Source organism: Anopheles moucheti, chromosome 2 (assembly GCF_943734755.1).
Source record: "Anopheles moucheti chromosome 2, idAnoMoucSN_F20_07, whole genome shotgun sequence".
Lineage (NCBI taxonomy): Eukaryota > Metazoa > Arthropoda > Insecta > Diptera > Culicidae > Anopheles > Anopheles moucheti.
Window position 1 is genome coordinate 97824410 of NC_069140.1, and position 18708 is coordinate 97843117.

The following is an 18708-nucleotide window of genomic DNA, read 5'->3' on the forward strand; positions in this document are numbered from 1 at the left end:
TAAGAGAACTAAGAAGACTAAGGTCAAGTCAGAATAAAGTTTTGAATGGCGATTAAACAAGGCAGAAAGTAAAATGTGATTATAGCGTTAGTTAGGGTCGTTATCGTTAGTCATAAGAGATTTGTTTAAAGAATTCGCATGATGTTTTAGTTCCTGATTTTCTACTAACCTGGTAGAAACGATACATTCATAGATAAATTAAAAATAACATTGATTTTGTTAAAAATAATTACAAGTTTTCCAATTACCGTCGCCTAACTGATGCACATCCATATCACAGCATACACCCTAACCTCGGGCAGAAAGAATGTGGTGCCAATATCGTTGACCACTGCCTTCGACTTGGGGCGACCTCGGCGTGCAAATGCCATTGCTAAAGTGCCTTGCGGAACTGCTTTTAAATTGAATTTTAATAACAACCCCTTCTATCAGCCAACCCACCGATGTGGTGGGCTATTTTTTTGTCCTCCCCGGCTGCCCGGCTTACAGAAGAGCACCCCGAGAAAGCACGAACAGCCCCACAGATAGCCTCCAGGAGTGTTGTCAGTGTCGGAGCAGGGTCTAACTCGACCCGACGATCACTTTCGAATGATAAACGTGAGCTGATAAAAAGACCGTCTGACGAGGATGATGAGGGAAAACGGTTTCGATCGCGCTTCTAGAGCAGGAATGTTATGCTTCGATCGCAGACCTCGTTGGAACACGAAAGGGCGGCCTGTGTGCTGAGTGAGCGTAGTTAAAAGCGACTAATTATTTCACTCGAGCATAACTTCACAACCTTTAATTAAAAGCATGATCAGTCGGGGCGAAAAAAAAAACTCCAAGCGGGAGATCCATCATCTGCAGAAATAGAGAACGAGATGCCATTTCTTGCCAATGACTCGGTGATGAAAACGAATATCGATATCATAAGGATCGAAGCTGGAATTCCGTGATCATGCTCCCCGAGGCACATTGTTGAATTAATTCAAGCTGAAGAAAGAAGCCTGTCACCCTGGAGGATTCCTTCGCTTGTGTAGCTGAACCAATTAACAGGGGCGATTTATTTTTCTCTTGGTGAGTAATTACCGGACTCATCAATAAAAATAAAACTGATACCCTTCCTAAACCAGTATTGTCTTGATCCAACAACCGTCATTAGAGCGTGTGTTGAAACGTTTCCTACGGTAGTATACAGCTGGAAGGCGTTAATGGTTTTGTTAAATGTTCGATTTACCGCAAACAATCATCAGCTTACCGCGAACGATCACCAGTCATCTAAATGTATGCGAATCGATTACGGTGCACGCTTGAGGTTGTAGTTGCATTTCCGACACCAATCGTCGTACTCGTTCCCAACACCGCCGCAAAACCTGTTCCATTTCCGAGCGGGAAGTAGTTGTCCGTGGTCAGTATTGTCTCATCAAAAACGTATGATTTTGCTGGATGATCTTTTCTTCACAGAATGAGCCATTGATTTATCTCATCTTTCGGTTGACTAACACATGGAATGGTTTGGATTGGTTGCATTAATCGTTTCTTCCCAAGCATTACAACTTGCGTTTCTAGTGTCTTGGTTAGAAGGTTCCCATTCATCGTTCAATCATGTTTTTTGTCACAATAGTTCCCGAAACATGTCTTTATCGAGCACATATTGTCACGCAACGATCATTTCACTCTCAATCACCATCCTGAATTTATCTGGACGGATCAATCTGTATCTTGATGTCTACCGGACGTGTGACTTACAAAACCGTTTTGTTGTACAAAACTCTTTCGAACGAAAACGGAATCAATCGATCAATCTTAGTGAAGACTGTATTCCAATGACTTCATCGCAGTTCACTTCAAATCTGTAAACAACGACAGATCAGAAACCTGTACGGGGTTGGAAGTGAAGTCACTCCAAAAAAACACACCAATCCAATAATTTTGGGACAGGTTTTACAGTACAATTCCTTCCTCCATGACATATCAGCTGATTTCTCTTTCCTTTCGCACCAGACGACCTGAAAGCCTGAAACGAGTTCGTTCGAAACGAATTCACTTGTCTGTCTTGATGGCCAGTGCACGTACGGAGATAAATCACGCAACGCAACGGTTGAAAGATATGCAAAAGACATCTCCCGGGACAGCACACACAACCGCTCGAAAAGGATATCCTGCCAGAGTGAGAGAGAGTGGTTTGCGGTCGCGTGTCGCTTATCCTTGTTGCGTGCGGTTGGAGATACGTTGCGCGAGAGTCTTTTCATGTAACTTCATTACAAGTTGTTGTACATCACAGAGGAAATGCATAACCAATTGAAATATGTACTCTCGCAATGAATATTCATTGGACGCGTGGTCGATTTACATGCCTTAACATCTCACACAGTGTAAGTCTCGAACTAAAACACTGCAACATTAACTATTTTCATGCATTTTCAGCCTTTTATAAATCGCAACATGTAGTATATTCACCTCATAATTGAATTTTACGTTGTTTTCTCCGAGCCACCGGAAGATTTCCTTCAAATTCATTGTTTGCGGAGATCATAAAACAGGTGCGCACTCTTGCGAGGTTGCTGTTTTCGTTGCGCGCCAGCACTAATTTATGAGATAAGAAATCATTTTCATGTAATTGATTTCTCCTTCCATGCGCCGATAAGCGAGGGTAGATCATAAAAAAGAGATGTTATAAATGTCGCCCGTTAAATGATCAAAGCGAAACGCTGATCGAATTATCATACGTTCAGCGTGGTTCTGTGTGCATTTTCTTGTCGCTGTCGCCTTTCGTCCACACCCGAGGTGGAGTTGGTCTGTCCCGGTAATCGTTTCGTGTTTGCAATTATGGCAGGGCTTTACTTTATTGCTGGTGCTTTGTTTAATATACCGAGGTGGTTGGGTTTTAATTACTTGTTGTAATTAAACATCCGCTAGGAATGTTGTGGGACAAAATAAAACCACATAGAAGAATTATTGATGAAAACCAGTCGATGTAGTTTATAATCGCCAAGTGACATGTTTCACTTTGCAGGTCGACCGCACAACTACCTCAAAAGGCTTTACAATTATAGAGAAAATCTTATTCTAAAACTATGGAATATGTTAATCTTCTATAGTAAATACTGAGCAATATTATTTAACATGATCTTTTATAGGCAATGACAATCTTATCAACAGCCACAATTCTTTCCCTGAGCATTCCACCTGACCTAGCCTCCATCTGATCCTCACAACTATCATTGAAGCCGTCTCACTAACTGTTCGGAACTGTCACTGGAACGAAACATGCCCTGGTTCGAACCCCTGCTGACTCTTCACACTTTGCTTTCGATCGAATCTTGAACCTCAAATGCATTCCTTTGCCCGAAGACTCGAAAACGATGGCGAGCGAAGCGGAAAACGAGCATTTCTATGCGGAGGTTTATAATGAGCTTTTACTCCCGGAAGATAGACCAGCCTCAGGGGATGAACATTAAGTATTGATAATGCCTAATTGTGGTGTAAACTATGGTGTATTGGATTTACAATCGTACCTTACTGCGTTCCATAGTGTATAAAATGCATCAATTGATAAGACTTAATGCATTATTGCTCGCCAGCTGTTGCCAAGCGCTTTCAATTGCAAGTTCACTTTACAGGAAGCATTATAATGGTAATGGAATCAATAGCATTGCTACAAACCACACCTAACTAGGAAAAGAAACAAACGCTATACCCCGCGTACCATAAGGAATTCTTGGCTTATCAGTTAACGTTAGGTTCATTAGTGAACGGAGACTTCCACAGTTCGAGTAAAGCATGAACCCGAGTCTCCCGTATTGACGCCGAGTTTTGTCCAGATTCGCCTCTTTTATTCGCGTTTATGTTTTAAATCATGATGGAGATATTGCTCACAACGGCTTCTGCCCACTACGTCTTCGAAGAATCGATTCCACACAAGTCTCAAACCCACAGTCCACAGCATGACCCAACTCAGAGGGAGTTCCCTGGACGATTCCCTGGACGATAGACGTTTGGTTGCGGGGCTGTTTATTCTTTATTTTCTATATATTTAGATCGCTTTGGGTGCTGCCGGGAATTGAAACAGATACAAGCTAATTTAAATACAAATGTTGTAAAATGGCACGAATGAAAAGTCCGGAGTTGTGTCGAACCGGTGGGACGTCTTCCAGTAGCAGTCCAGAGGAAGACCCCCCAAAGTGAGCTGAGCTGGATGCTCGTCGTCTGCCTCCGAAGCGCTTAAGTCGCGATCCGATCAGCTTGATACCGCCACAGCTCGATGTTTCATAAAACAAACAGTCCATTATTGAAATGAAATCGCGATCGGGTCGCTCGCGAAAGGCACGCGATGTCTTTTTTATCGTCCGTTTGTGTGCATCATGCAGCCATATTTTCAGTGTAAGTATTTAGGTTAATAAAGTATGTTACACATGAAAAAGGAGTCATTTTTGCCCGCGACTCAATCGGTACCAGCAAATTATTTCCCAACGCCCAAGCCCTGGCTAATTGTGGCTCGGGAAGCTGTGCAGAATATAAACAGTACACAATTACAATAATTAACGATCCCATTGCTGGGTGATATCTCGCGCAAATCGTGAGCGCAATCGTCGTCCGTTTCGAATCCGTCGCCGACGGTTGGTTGGTAGCGGCGCTAATTATTATGTCACTCGGATGCATAAACTTTGCGCCAGTTGAGTGCTTCTGGTGCTTCTGGCTTATTGCACTGCCCGAGTCGAACACACGGCCCCAAACTGTCATGGCTGAAACGGAGTTGCCCGTCTGCCAGCTGAGAAGGAATTGGCTCGAATTGAAGGAATTGAGGCACGGATCCAAACAAACCACTAACAGATTGGTCCATCGTATCGAGCTTCTGCTGCTCAGTGAGTAATGCAATGCTCAAAGCTCCAACTCGTTTTACATTAAACTGCTCCATAATCTTGTCACCGGCCTTTCGCCGACCAGAAGTTCAAACGGAGCCAACGATTCGTAGCTGAAAAATAGTAATTGAGTCTAATAATAAAAATTAGCCTATCATCGTCGGCTTCCGGAAGCGGTGTTTAGTCACACACGAAGCTGATATTGTGAATCAAACAGATGGACGTCTTTGAATCTGCATAATCCATGAGCTTCGATAGGAATTCCCATTTGATAACGAGAGTAGCGTTAATCGAACCGATGCTTCAGCTAAAATGGCCCATAATTGCCCAATTATCCTTGCTTTGACGTGCAGTCTCCATTGCTAAGACATGGCGAATGTCTCCTTTATGGCGAAAGAAGGCTCGTAATGAATGGGAGGGTAATATCATAACACATCTGGCAAGAAAGTCGCTTTCTTCGAGATGTTGGGAGTGTACTCTTCTTTGTACTCTTTATTCATGAAATGTATTGCCTGAAGTCGATTTCGTTGTGGACTCCACCAGATATACAACTGTGTGTTTGCCACAAAACAACATCCATTCTGGGCAGGTGCAATGGTGTACCAACAACACATTCCATTCCAGAAACTGTAGCTTTGTTATCCCAAAAACTATAACTTCTCTCTCTCGTGAAAGCACATGGAAGTTAGTCGGGAGTCAACTATGGTGCGCAAAAATCCGATCAATGCAAATACTGGTGGAATGTGTTTGGTAATCTTTCCACAGTTAGAGACATAGTCACACCGCCTATCTTGATGATATGTTTCGGCCCACACAAAAACATGCCCATTTGCACCTTACTGTGCGACCGTTGGATTCCGTGGTGGATGCCGAGAGCAGTCCAATACGCGGTCGTACCCGCCGTTGTAGGACTGTCCGTTGTGGTGGATGTGTATGATTCATGATGGTGATATGTTTGGTAATGGTAAGACTAGCTAGCGAGGGGTTTGCCTCGTAGTTCCGTGGTCGTTCGATCTCGCCCAAGACTGGGAGGGATCGAAACAGGTGCCATTAAATGGAAGTTCACGACTGTTTGCACAGCTGTCGTCGTGTTGTAACGAGTTGGTTTGAGCAGAAGGGGTGGTTTTCTACGAAATAAGGGCAAAAGTAGTCATATTCCCAAGAACCACAAACATCTAGAGCTACGAATTCAGGATGTTTTCTCGTTCGACACCTTTTCATCTCCTCGCTCATGGCAATGAGACTTGTAATTGTCCAGCTGCTCATTGACTTTGTTTCTCCAGATTGTGTTTTACTTTCTACCAATCCGTTCGATCGTTCCAAAGATCCCTCAACACAATCTGATATGCAAATGTATATCACATCTGTAACATTCGCCCATTGTTCCAATTGAGATAAGATCACTGATTTTGATCATCTCAGGCGCCTCTTCGTAAGCGTTCTTCGTGTGAGTCAACTCCACTGACTTGGAGGACGAAAAGAAGTGAACACGCGTTTGCTGCTCAATTTGTATGCACTTTGCACGGATCGCACCTCGATGCTCATCGTGACCGTGTACATCGTCGTCGTGCTACTGAATTCACCGTATGACCAACCAACACGCGCTTGCGGAGGTCTCCGTTGGACAGCACCCCATGTCACTGGCCAGTTGTCAGGCCAGTTCTCCAGCCTCCAACGATCATCGGAATGATAATAAGGCAACGGCAAACCCGTGGGAGATAATAATTAGACAACCAGCACATCTCGGCCAGCAGAGACACCCCGATGGCAACGTTGCGTGAGGTCGTAGCTGGCTAGCTCTTGCTCATCTGCATCCGTGTTTGATCCGAGATTAATCGCCGTCACATCCAGAAGCTGCGTCTCACCGACACGGGGGCCTCCCTTGGTAAAACAACACAGTAACACTTTTCCCGCAATGGCCCTTTCTGGCGTCGGAAATGGTTTCTCATGATGTACCCACTGCACATCGGGAGACATCATGCCGAGATCTTCGTTCCCCAATCAGCCTCGAGGGTAGCGCACGACGGTCGTCCCAGAATCGTAACATAACTGTCCATTTCGTGTGTGTAATGATAAATTATAATTCCATTACACGTTCATGCCTCCGTACATCTTCCTCCATCCTTCGATGGACAATGTTGCGCAGTTTGTTGCACGATTACCAGCGCAAGAATTCGGTATCTCAGTTTTTCAATAGTTGCTTCTTGCCATGAATAGGTTGTCTGAATTAATTCCTTAACCTATTCGTATCAATTCAAGTATCAACTTATTAGACCTTTTAGTCTCCAGTTCAAGGAAGGTTGATGTTGAATTTGTGAGTGTATAATTTATATCAAAATTGTAATCTCAATATCGATAATATAAGTTTACATATTTGCACCAAATCTTTACTTTTCCATTTACAATAGTATTATTAATAACGCCCACAAGACATCAAGAGAACCCACCCAGTGATAAGTCGAGTTGGGTCGTTGGGAAATCGGTCCTGATTAGTTCCGAATTGCCAGTGGAAAATCCACTTGGGTTGGGAAACTCAACGTGAAACGTTTCATCGAAATCTTTCATTGGGCAGTGATTGTTGTAATGAAAGGTAGATGTCGCTGGTGTTGTGAATGTTACACTGGTTGTTTTTGTACAGCGGCACGTGCTTATTTGTCGCGTTTGAAACTTGAGTTATTGTTAATGCTTAACTTTTGTTAAAAACTGTCAAATAGTATAAGTGTGTCTGTCTACACACCACACATATTATGCAATTAATTATTTAATAAATTGGTTAAATATCGAATGAATGAATGAATTAATAAATTAATTTATCATAAATCGGACGACCTCAATTCAACATAATAGAGTTGCGTAAAATTATGTTACCACTATATTATTTTATTACTCCTTTTTTTTGTACACACACACATACACGCGCACGCGCTTGCTTACTCCTGCAGAAAAGACAAAGATCCCTCCAACCAAGATGATTTTGTTGCAGGATCCGCTTTGCATCTTCTGCGGAGTTTAAAGCACGAAGAGGAATCGACATCCCTGTTCCCTAAGGAAATAGTCATCACAATCGCTTCATAACCAGCATCACCATTCGTCTCTTTGTTGCTATACCCGCTTTCCCATATCCCGGATATACTTTCTCCCCTTTGCTTTCTCTCTTTCTCACTGGAAGCACACGGCTCCAACCTCGATCCAGAACTGTTGATGTGCCTCACCAACGTCACGGATCGCAATGTCGATGATGGGCAATCGCATCGGTTTGTCGGTACTGTAGCTCAACACAGACTGGCTGTAGTGTGCCGTTCGATGCTGACAGTCATCTTGTAAAGCTTCGTACCGCAGTCGCTGTGGACCTCGGGCCGTGAGTTCCGCGTCGTTCCAGGCAAGGAATTTCAGACTCTGTCTGTAGTTGTTCTTGTCCTTGCTGTAGTAAGCCACACTGTTACGGCAGTGATATGTGACGTTCTGGGAGGCACTGGCTGAGAGTAGCTGAAGGAATCCGATCTGATTACTGTCCGACTTGTAGCTTATCTTCATGCCTTCCTTCAGTTCGCCTAGCCATACTTCCTGCTCTTCGCCGTCGTAATAAAGTTCTTTGGTACGGAGGGGCTGCGGGAGTATGCAAGAAGCCTTCTTTTCGGCATCGCAGTACACTAGAATCGAGTCCCGAGCGTCACCTTCATTCGGATCAATCCAGTAATGGCCAGAAGTATACTCGGGGTGGGCAGCGAACAGATCCCGGCAGGTCTTCGCAGGTGAAGTCTGCTTTCCATCCGGTTTCTTAAACGTTGCAAAGGCAGACTTGAGTTTTTCGTACGCATTCTCAACAAGCTTCTGACGTTCCTCATCGGTTAGTTCGAACACACGGCCAAGATTCATCGGTTCATCGCCCATGTTCGGATCTGGACCCTTGGTATTGCTCATCTGACCATGGCCAAGCAGAGCAGCCAGAGCGGCCGCATCATATCCGACTCCATCACCCGGCGGTCCAGGAGGGCCCGGAGGTCCAGGCTGCCCAGGCTGTCCATTTTTACCATCATTTCCAGGTGGACCACGGGGTCCAGCCGAACCGAGCATTCCCTGCAGACCCGGTGATCCATCACGTCCAGGCGGTCCACGAGGTCCGGCCTCTCCGGGTTTTCCGGTAGGTCCTTCATTGCCGGCGTTACCCTTATCTCCTGTAGGACCGGCGGGACCGGGTAAACCTTGTAAACCAATCAATCCTCGATGTCCCTTGGTACCTTTGAGACCAGGTTCTCCGTTCTCGCCCTTGGGTCCTTCCAATCCGGGAGGACCCGGTTTGCCTCGTGGTCCCGGAGGACCATCTACACCTTGAGGCCCATTTTCACCTCGTAGTCCTCGTTCACCGGTTTGTCCTAGTGGACCTTGCGGTCCTGGTGGTCCAGGTAGGCCAGGCGCACCAGATGTGCCCTGCGTTCCCGGATTTCCAATCGGTCCCTTATCACCCGTTCGTCCAGCGATTCCAGGCGGTCCTTGCTTACCGGGCATACCTTCCGGTCCAGTGTCACCTGTCGGTCCTGGAGGTCCCGGTGGTCCGAGTAGTCCCGGAGCACCAGGCGGACCATCGTTGCCCGGTTTACCGGGAGTGCCTGGTTCACCGGCAGCTCCGCGCATTCCTCTTAAACCTTGTGTTCCACTCGGACCAGGCAGTCCAGGCAATCCGCGATCGCCTGGTACACCTTGTGGACCCTGATTGCCAGGCGCACCCGGAGGTCCATCGCTGCCCGCTTCTCCTTTAATTCCTTCTGCGCCTTGCTGTCCAGGTATGCCAGGGGGTCCTGCGTTTCCAGGTCGCCCAGTGTCTCCCGGATTTCCTTTCAGACCTGGCATTCCCGCTGTTCCTGGTGCACCTGGATTTCCCGTTTGACCCTGAAAAAGAGGTGAATCATGAGTGAGCATTTACAACTGCTGCTGAGTGGCAAATAATCCTTACAATTGGCCCTTGGTCTCCTGGACGTCCTGGTGTTCCCATCGGTCCCGTTTCTCCGCGCAATCCCGGTTCCCCACGTGCTCCCTTAGAGCCAGTCAAGCCGATCAATCCTTGTGGTCCAGGTTCACCGGGCACACCTGGCAGACCGGAGTTACCTTGTTCACCCTTGAGACCCATGTTTCCGCGATCGCCCTTTGCTCCTGGCGTTCCAACAGGGCCCTGAGGCCCAGGGAATCCTTGAAGACCTTGCGGACCAACTGCACCTCGTTCGCCAACTGCACCAGGTGCGCCAGGTTCGCCAGGAATTCCTGGTGTGCCGGGTTCTCCCTTCTCAGCTGGTTCTCCCGGAGGTCCAGGAGGTCCCAATGGACCCTGAAGTCCTCGTTCTCCGACACGTCCAGCAGGACCCTCTGGTCCGGGTGGTCCGGAGCTTCCACGTTCTCCTTTATCTCCCGCCGGTCCTGCTGGACCACGCAAGCCTGGAAGTCCCACCATACCAGGAGCACCTTGATGTCCTTTCATACCATTCGGTCCCGGGGAGCCCTGTATCAAGAATGAATAACTTGTTGTATACGTTGTAGAACAGATTTAAATATAATAAACGTACCGGCGGTCCATCGTTTCCTTGTGCTCCTGGTTCTCCTCGCAGACCCGGGGTTCCCGGCGTTCCAACCGGTCCTCGTTCTCCTGGGAATCCTCGCTCGCCACGAATACCCGGCTGGCCAGCGGGACCTGGTGGACCGGGTGGTCCATTCTGTCCATCCTTTCCTTGTGCTCCAGGATTACCCGATGTACCCGGAAGGCCTTGGAATCCTCTGGGACCAGGCGTACCGGGCGGGCCTCTATCACCGTCATTTCCGGGAGGACCTGGAGGTCCTGATATTCCTGGGGGTCCATCCTTACCGGCGTCTCCTCTCGGTCCAACTGGCCCAGGAGGTCCAATGTCTCCGTCCTTTCCAGGTTCACCCGTGAATCCCTTATCACCGGGTAATCCCATCGGGCCGGGCAATCCTTGCAAACCTTGTACTCCCGGTTCACCAACTTTACCGTCTGCACCGGGCAATCCGCGTTCCCCAGGAGTACCAGCCTTACCCTGTGCACCCGCTCGCCCCGGTTGTCCACGTAAACCTTGCATGCCTGGTGATCCTGGTGGTCCCGGATCTCCACTGGATCCCTTCGGGCCCTGGGGTCCCATCGCACCGCGATCTCCGGACTGCCCCTTAACACCCTGAGCGCCGTCGGGCCCGGGTAGTCCAGGCGATCCTGGTAAACCACGTTCTCCCTGTGGTCCCGGAAGACCCGTGGGTCCCTTCATGCCTCGTTTTCCTCGCTTTCCTTCCGGGCCAACTGCTCCCGGTAGACCGCGTGGCCCGGGAATGCCAGCTTCTCCTTTAATGCCTGATTCCCCTTTGTACCCTCGCTCGCCGGGTAGGCCTGGTTCTCCTTTGCTGCCTGCATCTCCCGGACTTCCATTGGCTCCCGGTGCGCCTCGTGGACCAGGGAATCCAGGAGGACCCGCTATACCAGGCGAACCAGGACTTCCTTTTTCGCCAGATACTCCGTCTTTGCCCGGTGGACCATTCAAGCCTGGTTCTCCCGGTTGCCCTGGACGACCGGATTCACCTCGGGGACCTTGAGGTCCCTGGCTACCCTTCGGACCGGCCGCTCCCATATCTCCCTTAGCTCCATTGCTTCCGGGAAAGCCAGGCGGACCTTGTTTACCAACAGGACCCTGTAATCGTGAAGTTACGTAGTAAAACATGGGTGACTGTTTTTAAATCATAATAATTGTTTACCGGAGGTCCCGGTGGTCCAGCAATTCCATCAATGCCCCTCAAACCTGCTGGTCCCGGAGGACCTTCGCGTCCTCTTTCCCCTCGAGGTCCTGCAGGTCCCTGTGAAAGCAAGTACAATATGAGAACATCGCAAAACACTAATCGATGCCAATATGGATTTCTACGCACCACTGCTCCTGGAACTCCTGCTGGTCCAGTAGCTCCAACGGAACCCTTTTCTCCCACAGCTCCAGATTCACCTTTCATACCTTCGGGTCCAGGTAGACCTTGATGCCCTTTCAGTCCCGGGACTCCGGGCATACCCGGCAATCCTCGCGGTCCAGACAATCCAACAGGACCTTGTGGTCCGACTTCGCCATCATCACCAGCGGCACCATCTTTACCGGGAGGTCCGGGCAATCCACGTGGTCCGGGTGGACCACCGACACCGGGGGGTCCCGTTTCACCAGGTTCACCACGCGAACCTTGGAATCCTTGTGGTCCTGTTGTACCAGTAGGACCGGGTGGACCTCGTGGACCAACTGGACCGACCTGAGCTTGCATGAACTGGAAGTTTTCTGGCCCAGGGCCTTTATCTGCTCCGCCCATGGTTTCTTGCATCTGTTGCGTGTAGAACGATAGATCTGGTGCTGGTCCTGGAGGACCTGGTGGTCCAGGAATGCCAGGAGTACCAGGAATGCCCGGTTGACCCGCTTCGCCAGGGACACCCGGCTCGCCAGAAGGAGCTGCTGGGAGACGATTACCAACAGCCGATGCATCGAACTCCGGTTTCTCTGTGGTCGTTGTAGTGGTTGTGGTTGTAGTAGTCGGGATGACTCGTGGGCAGTCTGCCTCGTCACATTGTATCGAACTATTTCTACAGCGACACGTCGCACAACCTTTGTAGCCGGACTGGAACACTTCCCCTTCCCGGTACCACTTGCCTTCGTGATGACAGGTGAAGGGTTGTACAATCGGTTCTGGTTCGGGTGCCCGCGTGGTGGTGCTGGTCGTCGAGACGCGAGGGATCTCGTCATCTGGCTGTCGGAAGCCAGCATCTGGAGTGCGAGTGCCTTTAGCAAGAAAACCGTGAAATCATTACATCATACCGCTAATCTGTGAGAAGATCGCTCGTGCACGCACAGCTGGCAAAGCGATCATCGAGCTTAATTCATCTAGCATACAGCACGTTAAGTGATGGAGCATATGATAGTCATTTAGTGTCCCCTTTCAAGCATACTTACCATTCTCACCATCATAATCGGGATCCGTTCCGTAATCGTAGTTCTCCCCATAATCGTACGCTGAATCGTATTCTGGTGCTTGTGCTTGAGGCCGGTCGGCTTGGGGACGATCCGGGCGCACTTTTTTTAGGTTCTTCGTAGCCAGCTTTTTTGATTTGCTTTTTTTGGTCTTCCTTTTCACCGGTTTGACCGATGCAGCAGCCGGTTCTTCGTCGCATCGTATCTGATCGGCAAGTATCACTATGATAAAGAACACCGCCAGAAGTAGCGGACGTCCGAGACGGAACTTCATGGTGGTGCGTGGGCTTATCCTCCGTTCGGGTTTTGTGGACTCTCCCTTAGCACATGTTCGCTGTCCTGTGTTCGCCTTTCGGATATTCTGAGGAAAAGGTTCAAAATGTAGGTAGAGCACACGAAACGATCAATTAGCAAATGGAACAAACTGAACTAAACGATCACTAGAGCGCCACTGTACTACATTTCATGAAACAAGAGCAACAGCACAGCCACCGGGTTACTCTCAAGCGCTGATAAGAATCCGTTCCTAAAACATTGTGGTGTTGGAGCCCGGAAAAATTGGACGGCTCTTGAGGCCTCAATTTTGTGTCACTATCAAATTGGTACACTGCACCAGTAACGCGTGGTCTAAATTCAATTTCACATCATCCACACGTTGTCGCGTTGCGCGCGCTATCAGCACTTGTTGGCGGGTAGACGATAAAAACACCGAAATAGAACTTAGAAATATGTAAAACACTGACAACTCTCGTTTTGAACGCAGTTGGAGAGAGATTTTTTTGCAAATGATGTTCTCAGGAAGTCCTTGACGTCTAAGTCTAGCACTCACACACATACGCGTACGAACACACAATTAAATAATCCAACTTACTTCAGAGTAAGTCCCACCAAGTACATTCAGTGGGCCAAACACCACTGCATCCGCTCCTCAGATACACAGGATTACTTCACGCACGTTCTTCCGACACTTAGACACTTGGGGTGGGACCAGCTTCCAGTGTGCACATGATAACACCACCCGAACAACTGAACTTTTGGCTGAATTTGGTGATCTTTTTATACTACGAGATCAGTCCCAACATTACGAGCCAGCGATCGCACCACATATGGTAGAGGAGATCTCGTCTGTTTGTTGGCCAGAACAAACTTCTTGCGGTGCTTGTGCGAGACTTGGGGCTAGTGAAGAAGACATGACCGATTCAAGAACGCATTTTAATTACTTTAACAAGAGTATCGTCGCGCGAGCGCGCGCGCACACACATTACTAATGGTGGTACGTCCCTCAGTGCAGATGGTTTTCTAGTTCGCGGCAGAAAATGGGTGAAAGAATTAAATCATAGTTTGTGCACATTCAATACAGATTGCAAAACGGGGCACGCAGTGGAACGAATGGGTGGCATGAAGTGCTGTGAAGGAAGCGATTAATTCTAATTGCACGACGATGCGGAGTCGTATGACATTGTACGGTTTGATGGTCATGCGGGGAAAATATGATGAAGATCGCACAAGATGGCGCTATTGATTATTATTTACATACGATCGTTCAATATTGTGTGTGGGCGTAAGTGTAGAATTGTGTGTTGTGAAGGGAGAGTTTCTTCCGAATCTCAGATTATTTAATAATGAAATTAAATAAATGACAATTTAGAATCCTAAAAACGACAATGTTGTGCGATCGTTCTTTCGTTACTTCAATGGAAGTGGGTTCGATTGATACGAAGAATTGACATATCACCAAACTTTCGCCCTCGATGATATTTATACTCGAAAGACAGTGTTTTCAAGTCTGTGATGTTGCTAGTGAGAATTGTTTCCTAAACTCGAGAACTTGAGACTACCATTATGGTGACTGTAAAAGATACGTATTTCCCTGCGTCTTTAAACTTCCTGCAATAATAGAACGGTGTATGCGAAGGCTGGACTGATAGAAGTGGCAACTGGTCGAAACAAATTGGTGTGATTTTGTATGAAACTTAAAGAAAAAGAGTGGCTTGCTTTTACCCACCAATGCATCTGTTGAGCCACTGTGAGATTGCTTTAGAGACCTGCTTTGGAGTCCAGTAGGACTATGGAACCTGTTACAACTCTTAGTACTATTACGAGCCACTACTAAAAGAACTACAACTAGGCAATTGATATAGGATCGCGACGACCCATTATTGAATGTCGAAAAGCGAATTGCTGTGGTTAATAGCTGTGTCACAAATCTGGAGAGCTCAGGAGGTACTACAACGATCGTACCTGCAGTGACGGTTCCATGCGGTAAAAAACGGTTTTCTTCCTAGTAATTAACTTTGATAAATTTACGTTACGTCCATACGACTTCTCAAGTATGAGATGATCTTCATGACAACTGTGCAAGAAAAGTGTAATCTTCCAGGTTCTAAGTTCTGAACACGTAAATGTAATTTTAAGGATTACCTCACAGATACTTCTGTGGAGCAGTGTGCCGACTTGGACAGGTGGTTCATTGGGCAACTGGAATCAAGTGGGATTGTAATGTTATAGAAGTAAATATATCTTGAAGTTCAAAAACTAAGATAGTCATCGGGGAATGGACATCTTGGAGAATTCTATAAATTACATGTATTTAACATTAAAACTTAACATCGCTGGTGTTTTTCGAGTTTGTAAGCCTTAACTAAACAAACAGTCGATCTTGTTATGCTTCCAAACCAAAAGAGCCAATCCCTGTCATGGATACAAACATCCTTTTATGTACGCTGTACGAATATGGAAATTGTTTAGTCGCTCAATGACATGCTGTAGAAACAATTCGCCAAAATCCATCATGGTTCGGGCCCCAATCCGTACCATTGGATACTGCTGCTGCTGATGATGATGATGATGAACGTAATGGTAGCTTCAGTCGTGCTATGTTTTGCTTCGTTTGCAACACAGTAAGAGTGATGCTGAGTGTAATAAACGACAAACTATCAGGAAACGGGTCCGCACTGCTTGCACTGCTTCCGTTTTTGTTTGTTCTCACCATCGGCACGCACACATACGCGCATCATCGTGGTCGGCGAGTACATATCTATTTCCATTCACGCAACATCTGAATCCCGAAAGTACGTTTCCCCTCCATAAGCGCCCCATAAGTACCGGGCCAAAAACCGAGCACCCGGCCCAGTATTACGGTGGAAATTAATACGCACATTATAGTTGAAACAACATCAAACGCTTTAATAAACGGCTTCATTTTCGTTGTCGTCCGGGTCGTCCCCCCGTTCCTCCCCGGGTTGTCGTACGTCACCGAATCGATGGGTTTGGTTTGTGCTCGAACAGAACAACAGAGCCCCAGAGGTCTCGGTTGGTGCTTCAAAGGGCTACCAAAACCGAGATACCGATGGATACCGCCATCCGTGAGCCGTCATCCGTTGCGCTATCAGAGGCACCGATCGGACCAGGGCTGGTTCCGTGTGACGCGGGTCAGCCGGATTGACGGTGCGCGCAATTGAACGCTGCTGCTGGCTGCGGAAACTGCGATTGCACCGGATGCGCGTTGCGTACGACGGCTGTGATAACGATACGGCACTGTCATGTAACGAAGTTAACCCGATACCCGATTAGGGTTGATAACGGGCAGGGGTGGTGGAATCGATTTCGAAAAATGGACGACAAACTTGCGGATTTATTTTCAGGATAAAAGCACCTACAATGTGCCAAATCGGAAGCAGTTTGTGGTGGGACCAATAAAATATGAGCAGATGGAATTTTTCACGGCACAAAAGTTTGGGCAGACACAGCACTGCACTGTAGATTGGGTCTGTGAGCAAATACGTCTAAAATAGTCCATCTCCAGCATTGTGTTTCATTATGAACAAAATTTGCATACCACCGCTTGTAACTTTCACCGAAATGAAAAGTGAACTGTTTTCCACTCGATTTCCTCCCCCTGCGCGCTCCCTGGTGGCATTGGCAGCGAACCGCAAAGCGACATGGTGTCGAAAACGGTATGCACAAACACTAGCCATTTGCAAAGAGCGCGAAGGACTCGCTCGCTTAGAAAGTGGCGCATATCGCGTGCCGATAAATTATTCATCGGCACTATAAATATTTATTCGATAGCTAATTTATCAAATTACGCTAAATTATTTATATCGAAGTTCAATCGCTCGCAGTGAGTTCAATCGTTTGCCGGCATGGTTGAACTGTTCTGTGGGGGTGGGAAATGGTATCTGCCGGGCCGGCCGGCCCGGTATATGTCTGCATCGGGTGTGGATATTTTAAAGCGACAAAATATGTTTTCCGCCATGCCACAATGCGCGGCGTATCCTGTAACACCGGTGGAAACGCGGTCGCGGTTAATTGGAAAGCAAAACAAATGCGGATGGTTGGTGGTGGTACCGGGCGCGCTACGTTCCGTAAGCCGTTTAAGTATAGCGACTAAATTCGCGGCTCCAATCATCGAACCGCTCAAAGGGAATTAGTGCTCGAACCTCGTTTTTGTGCGCTTTGCTTGGAAAGTGGTTAAATGGGCACCACCACCACCGTGGTGGATCCGACCACCGGGACCACCCTCATTGTGTACCGCGAATAGTTAATCGAAAATGGACAAAATGGCCCCAATGAGCTAAACGTTATTATTCAAATTACATCAAATATTGCAGCTTCATAAATTTTCAGCACCTATTCGCTAACCAACCACTCTGGGACACTTTTGGCAATAGGTGATTGGGAACGGCAAACGGAATCTGCCGGTTCTGCTGGGCGTTGTACGCTTTTCTGGGATGGGGGGGAATAAATTTAAATTTATGAAAACCCGCTGCGCTGCAATCTACACCGGGCTTAACTTAGTTGAGCGCACACAATCCTTTTCGATGAACGGACAAGCTTTCTAATGCCTAATTACCTTGCGAAAAGCAAAAAAAAACGGCAAAACACGATCGCTTCATTGGCCGCCGGGTGCTATGGGCAACAGAAACAGCGATGGTTTCTCGCAGAAACACGCAGATAAATATTTTAAATGGACGAAATTGCAAACGATTACAAATCATTACCGGGACTGCCGCGAGCAGCCCTAGCGCGCGCGAACTCCGGGCACCAGATGTGCGAAAGTAAAATCGTAAAATTAGCATAATGGCACCGGGGATTGCCGCGCACAGTCCCCCCGCACGCGTGAAGAAAGTCATCTTTTCCGCACGTTGGGTGGGCTTTGCAAAGGGTGCACACGATGGGTTACGGGGTGCCGTGTGTGGCAGAATCGCTTTGTGGGATGTTCAGTGATACTGGATGGTGGTGGCGCGAACGAAATTGCATTCGGTGTTTATGATTTCTTTTCGGTGAGAAATATGATGTGTTGGAACGTGTTAGCCTTTACGGTAAGAATGATACCATGTGCAAATGCTGTTTTACGAGTCAGGGTAGGAGGAGCGAAATATTTTAAGATTTTAAATTAAGAAAAAGAAGACTTCTTGCTACTGAAAAAATCGTTTTGCTGCGTAGGTAGAGTAAGAATTAAAATAATCTTATAGGAGATGTTGCTTGTATGAAACTGAAGGTGGATAACTAGGAGTCATGTTTCATAGACTAGAATTTTGGGAATTATCTTAATTACTCACTTTGTTTTAAATTACATCTTATTTAACAACAATTAATTGACCTTGTTTCGTAACGTGGTCGTGCTCATATCCAACTCAAAAAACTCTTCTTCTTCTTTTTTACTCTCCTTTTTCTCCAATCTGACATCTTCTACTCACCAGGTTGGACATTTGACATTTGACATTTCGGTGTCAAACAGACCTTATTCACTAGTAGTACTCAGTAAAAAAATCAGATACTCTTCTAGCATATAACAGAATTTTAAATAAATGGAAACGAAGATATCATCGATAGTCTTTGCATACCCGAAAATTATCCTCGCATAACATTAACACTAA

General features: G+C 47.2%; 1 protein-coding gene across 1 annotated transcript; it reads right to left on the reverse strand.

Moving 5' to 3' along the window:
* Nucleotides 1–7745: 7745 nt before the first annotated feature.
* Nucleotides 7746–13117, reverse strand: LOC128297513 (collagen alpha-1(I) chain-like). The gene is made up of 6 exons (XM_053033168.1): nt 12809–13117; nt 11754–12637; nt 11586–11684; nt 10397–11521; nt 9793–10332; nt 7746–9728 (listed from the first exon to the last, which is right to left on the reverse strand). The coding sequence occupies exons 1-6, from the start codon at nt 13098–13100 to the stop codon at nt 8001–8003; spliced, it is 4668 nt and encodes a 1555-aa protein (XP_052889128.1). The 5' UTR covers nt 13101–13117; the 3' UTR covers nt 7746–8000.
* Between the last annotated feature and the right edge of the window lie 5591 nt (nt 13118–18708).

Coding starts and splice junctions, on each gene's coding strand:
- LOC128297513 (XM_053033168.1), bottom strand. CDS start 13,100: ATGAAGTTCCGTCTCGGACGTCCGCTACTTCTGGCGGTGTTCTTTATC. Junction 11,685..11,753: donor CAGGAGTTCCAGGAGCAGTG/GTGCGTAGAAAT, acceptor TTGCTTTCACAG/GGACCTGCAGGACCTCGAGG. Junction 10,333..10,396: donor AAGGAAACGATGGACCGCCG/GTACGTTTATTA, acceptor TTCTTGATACAG/GGCTCCCCGGGACCGAATGG.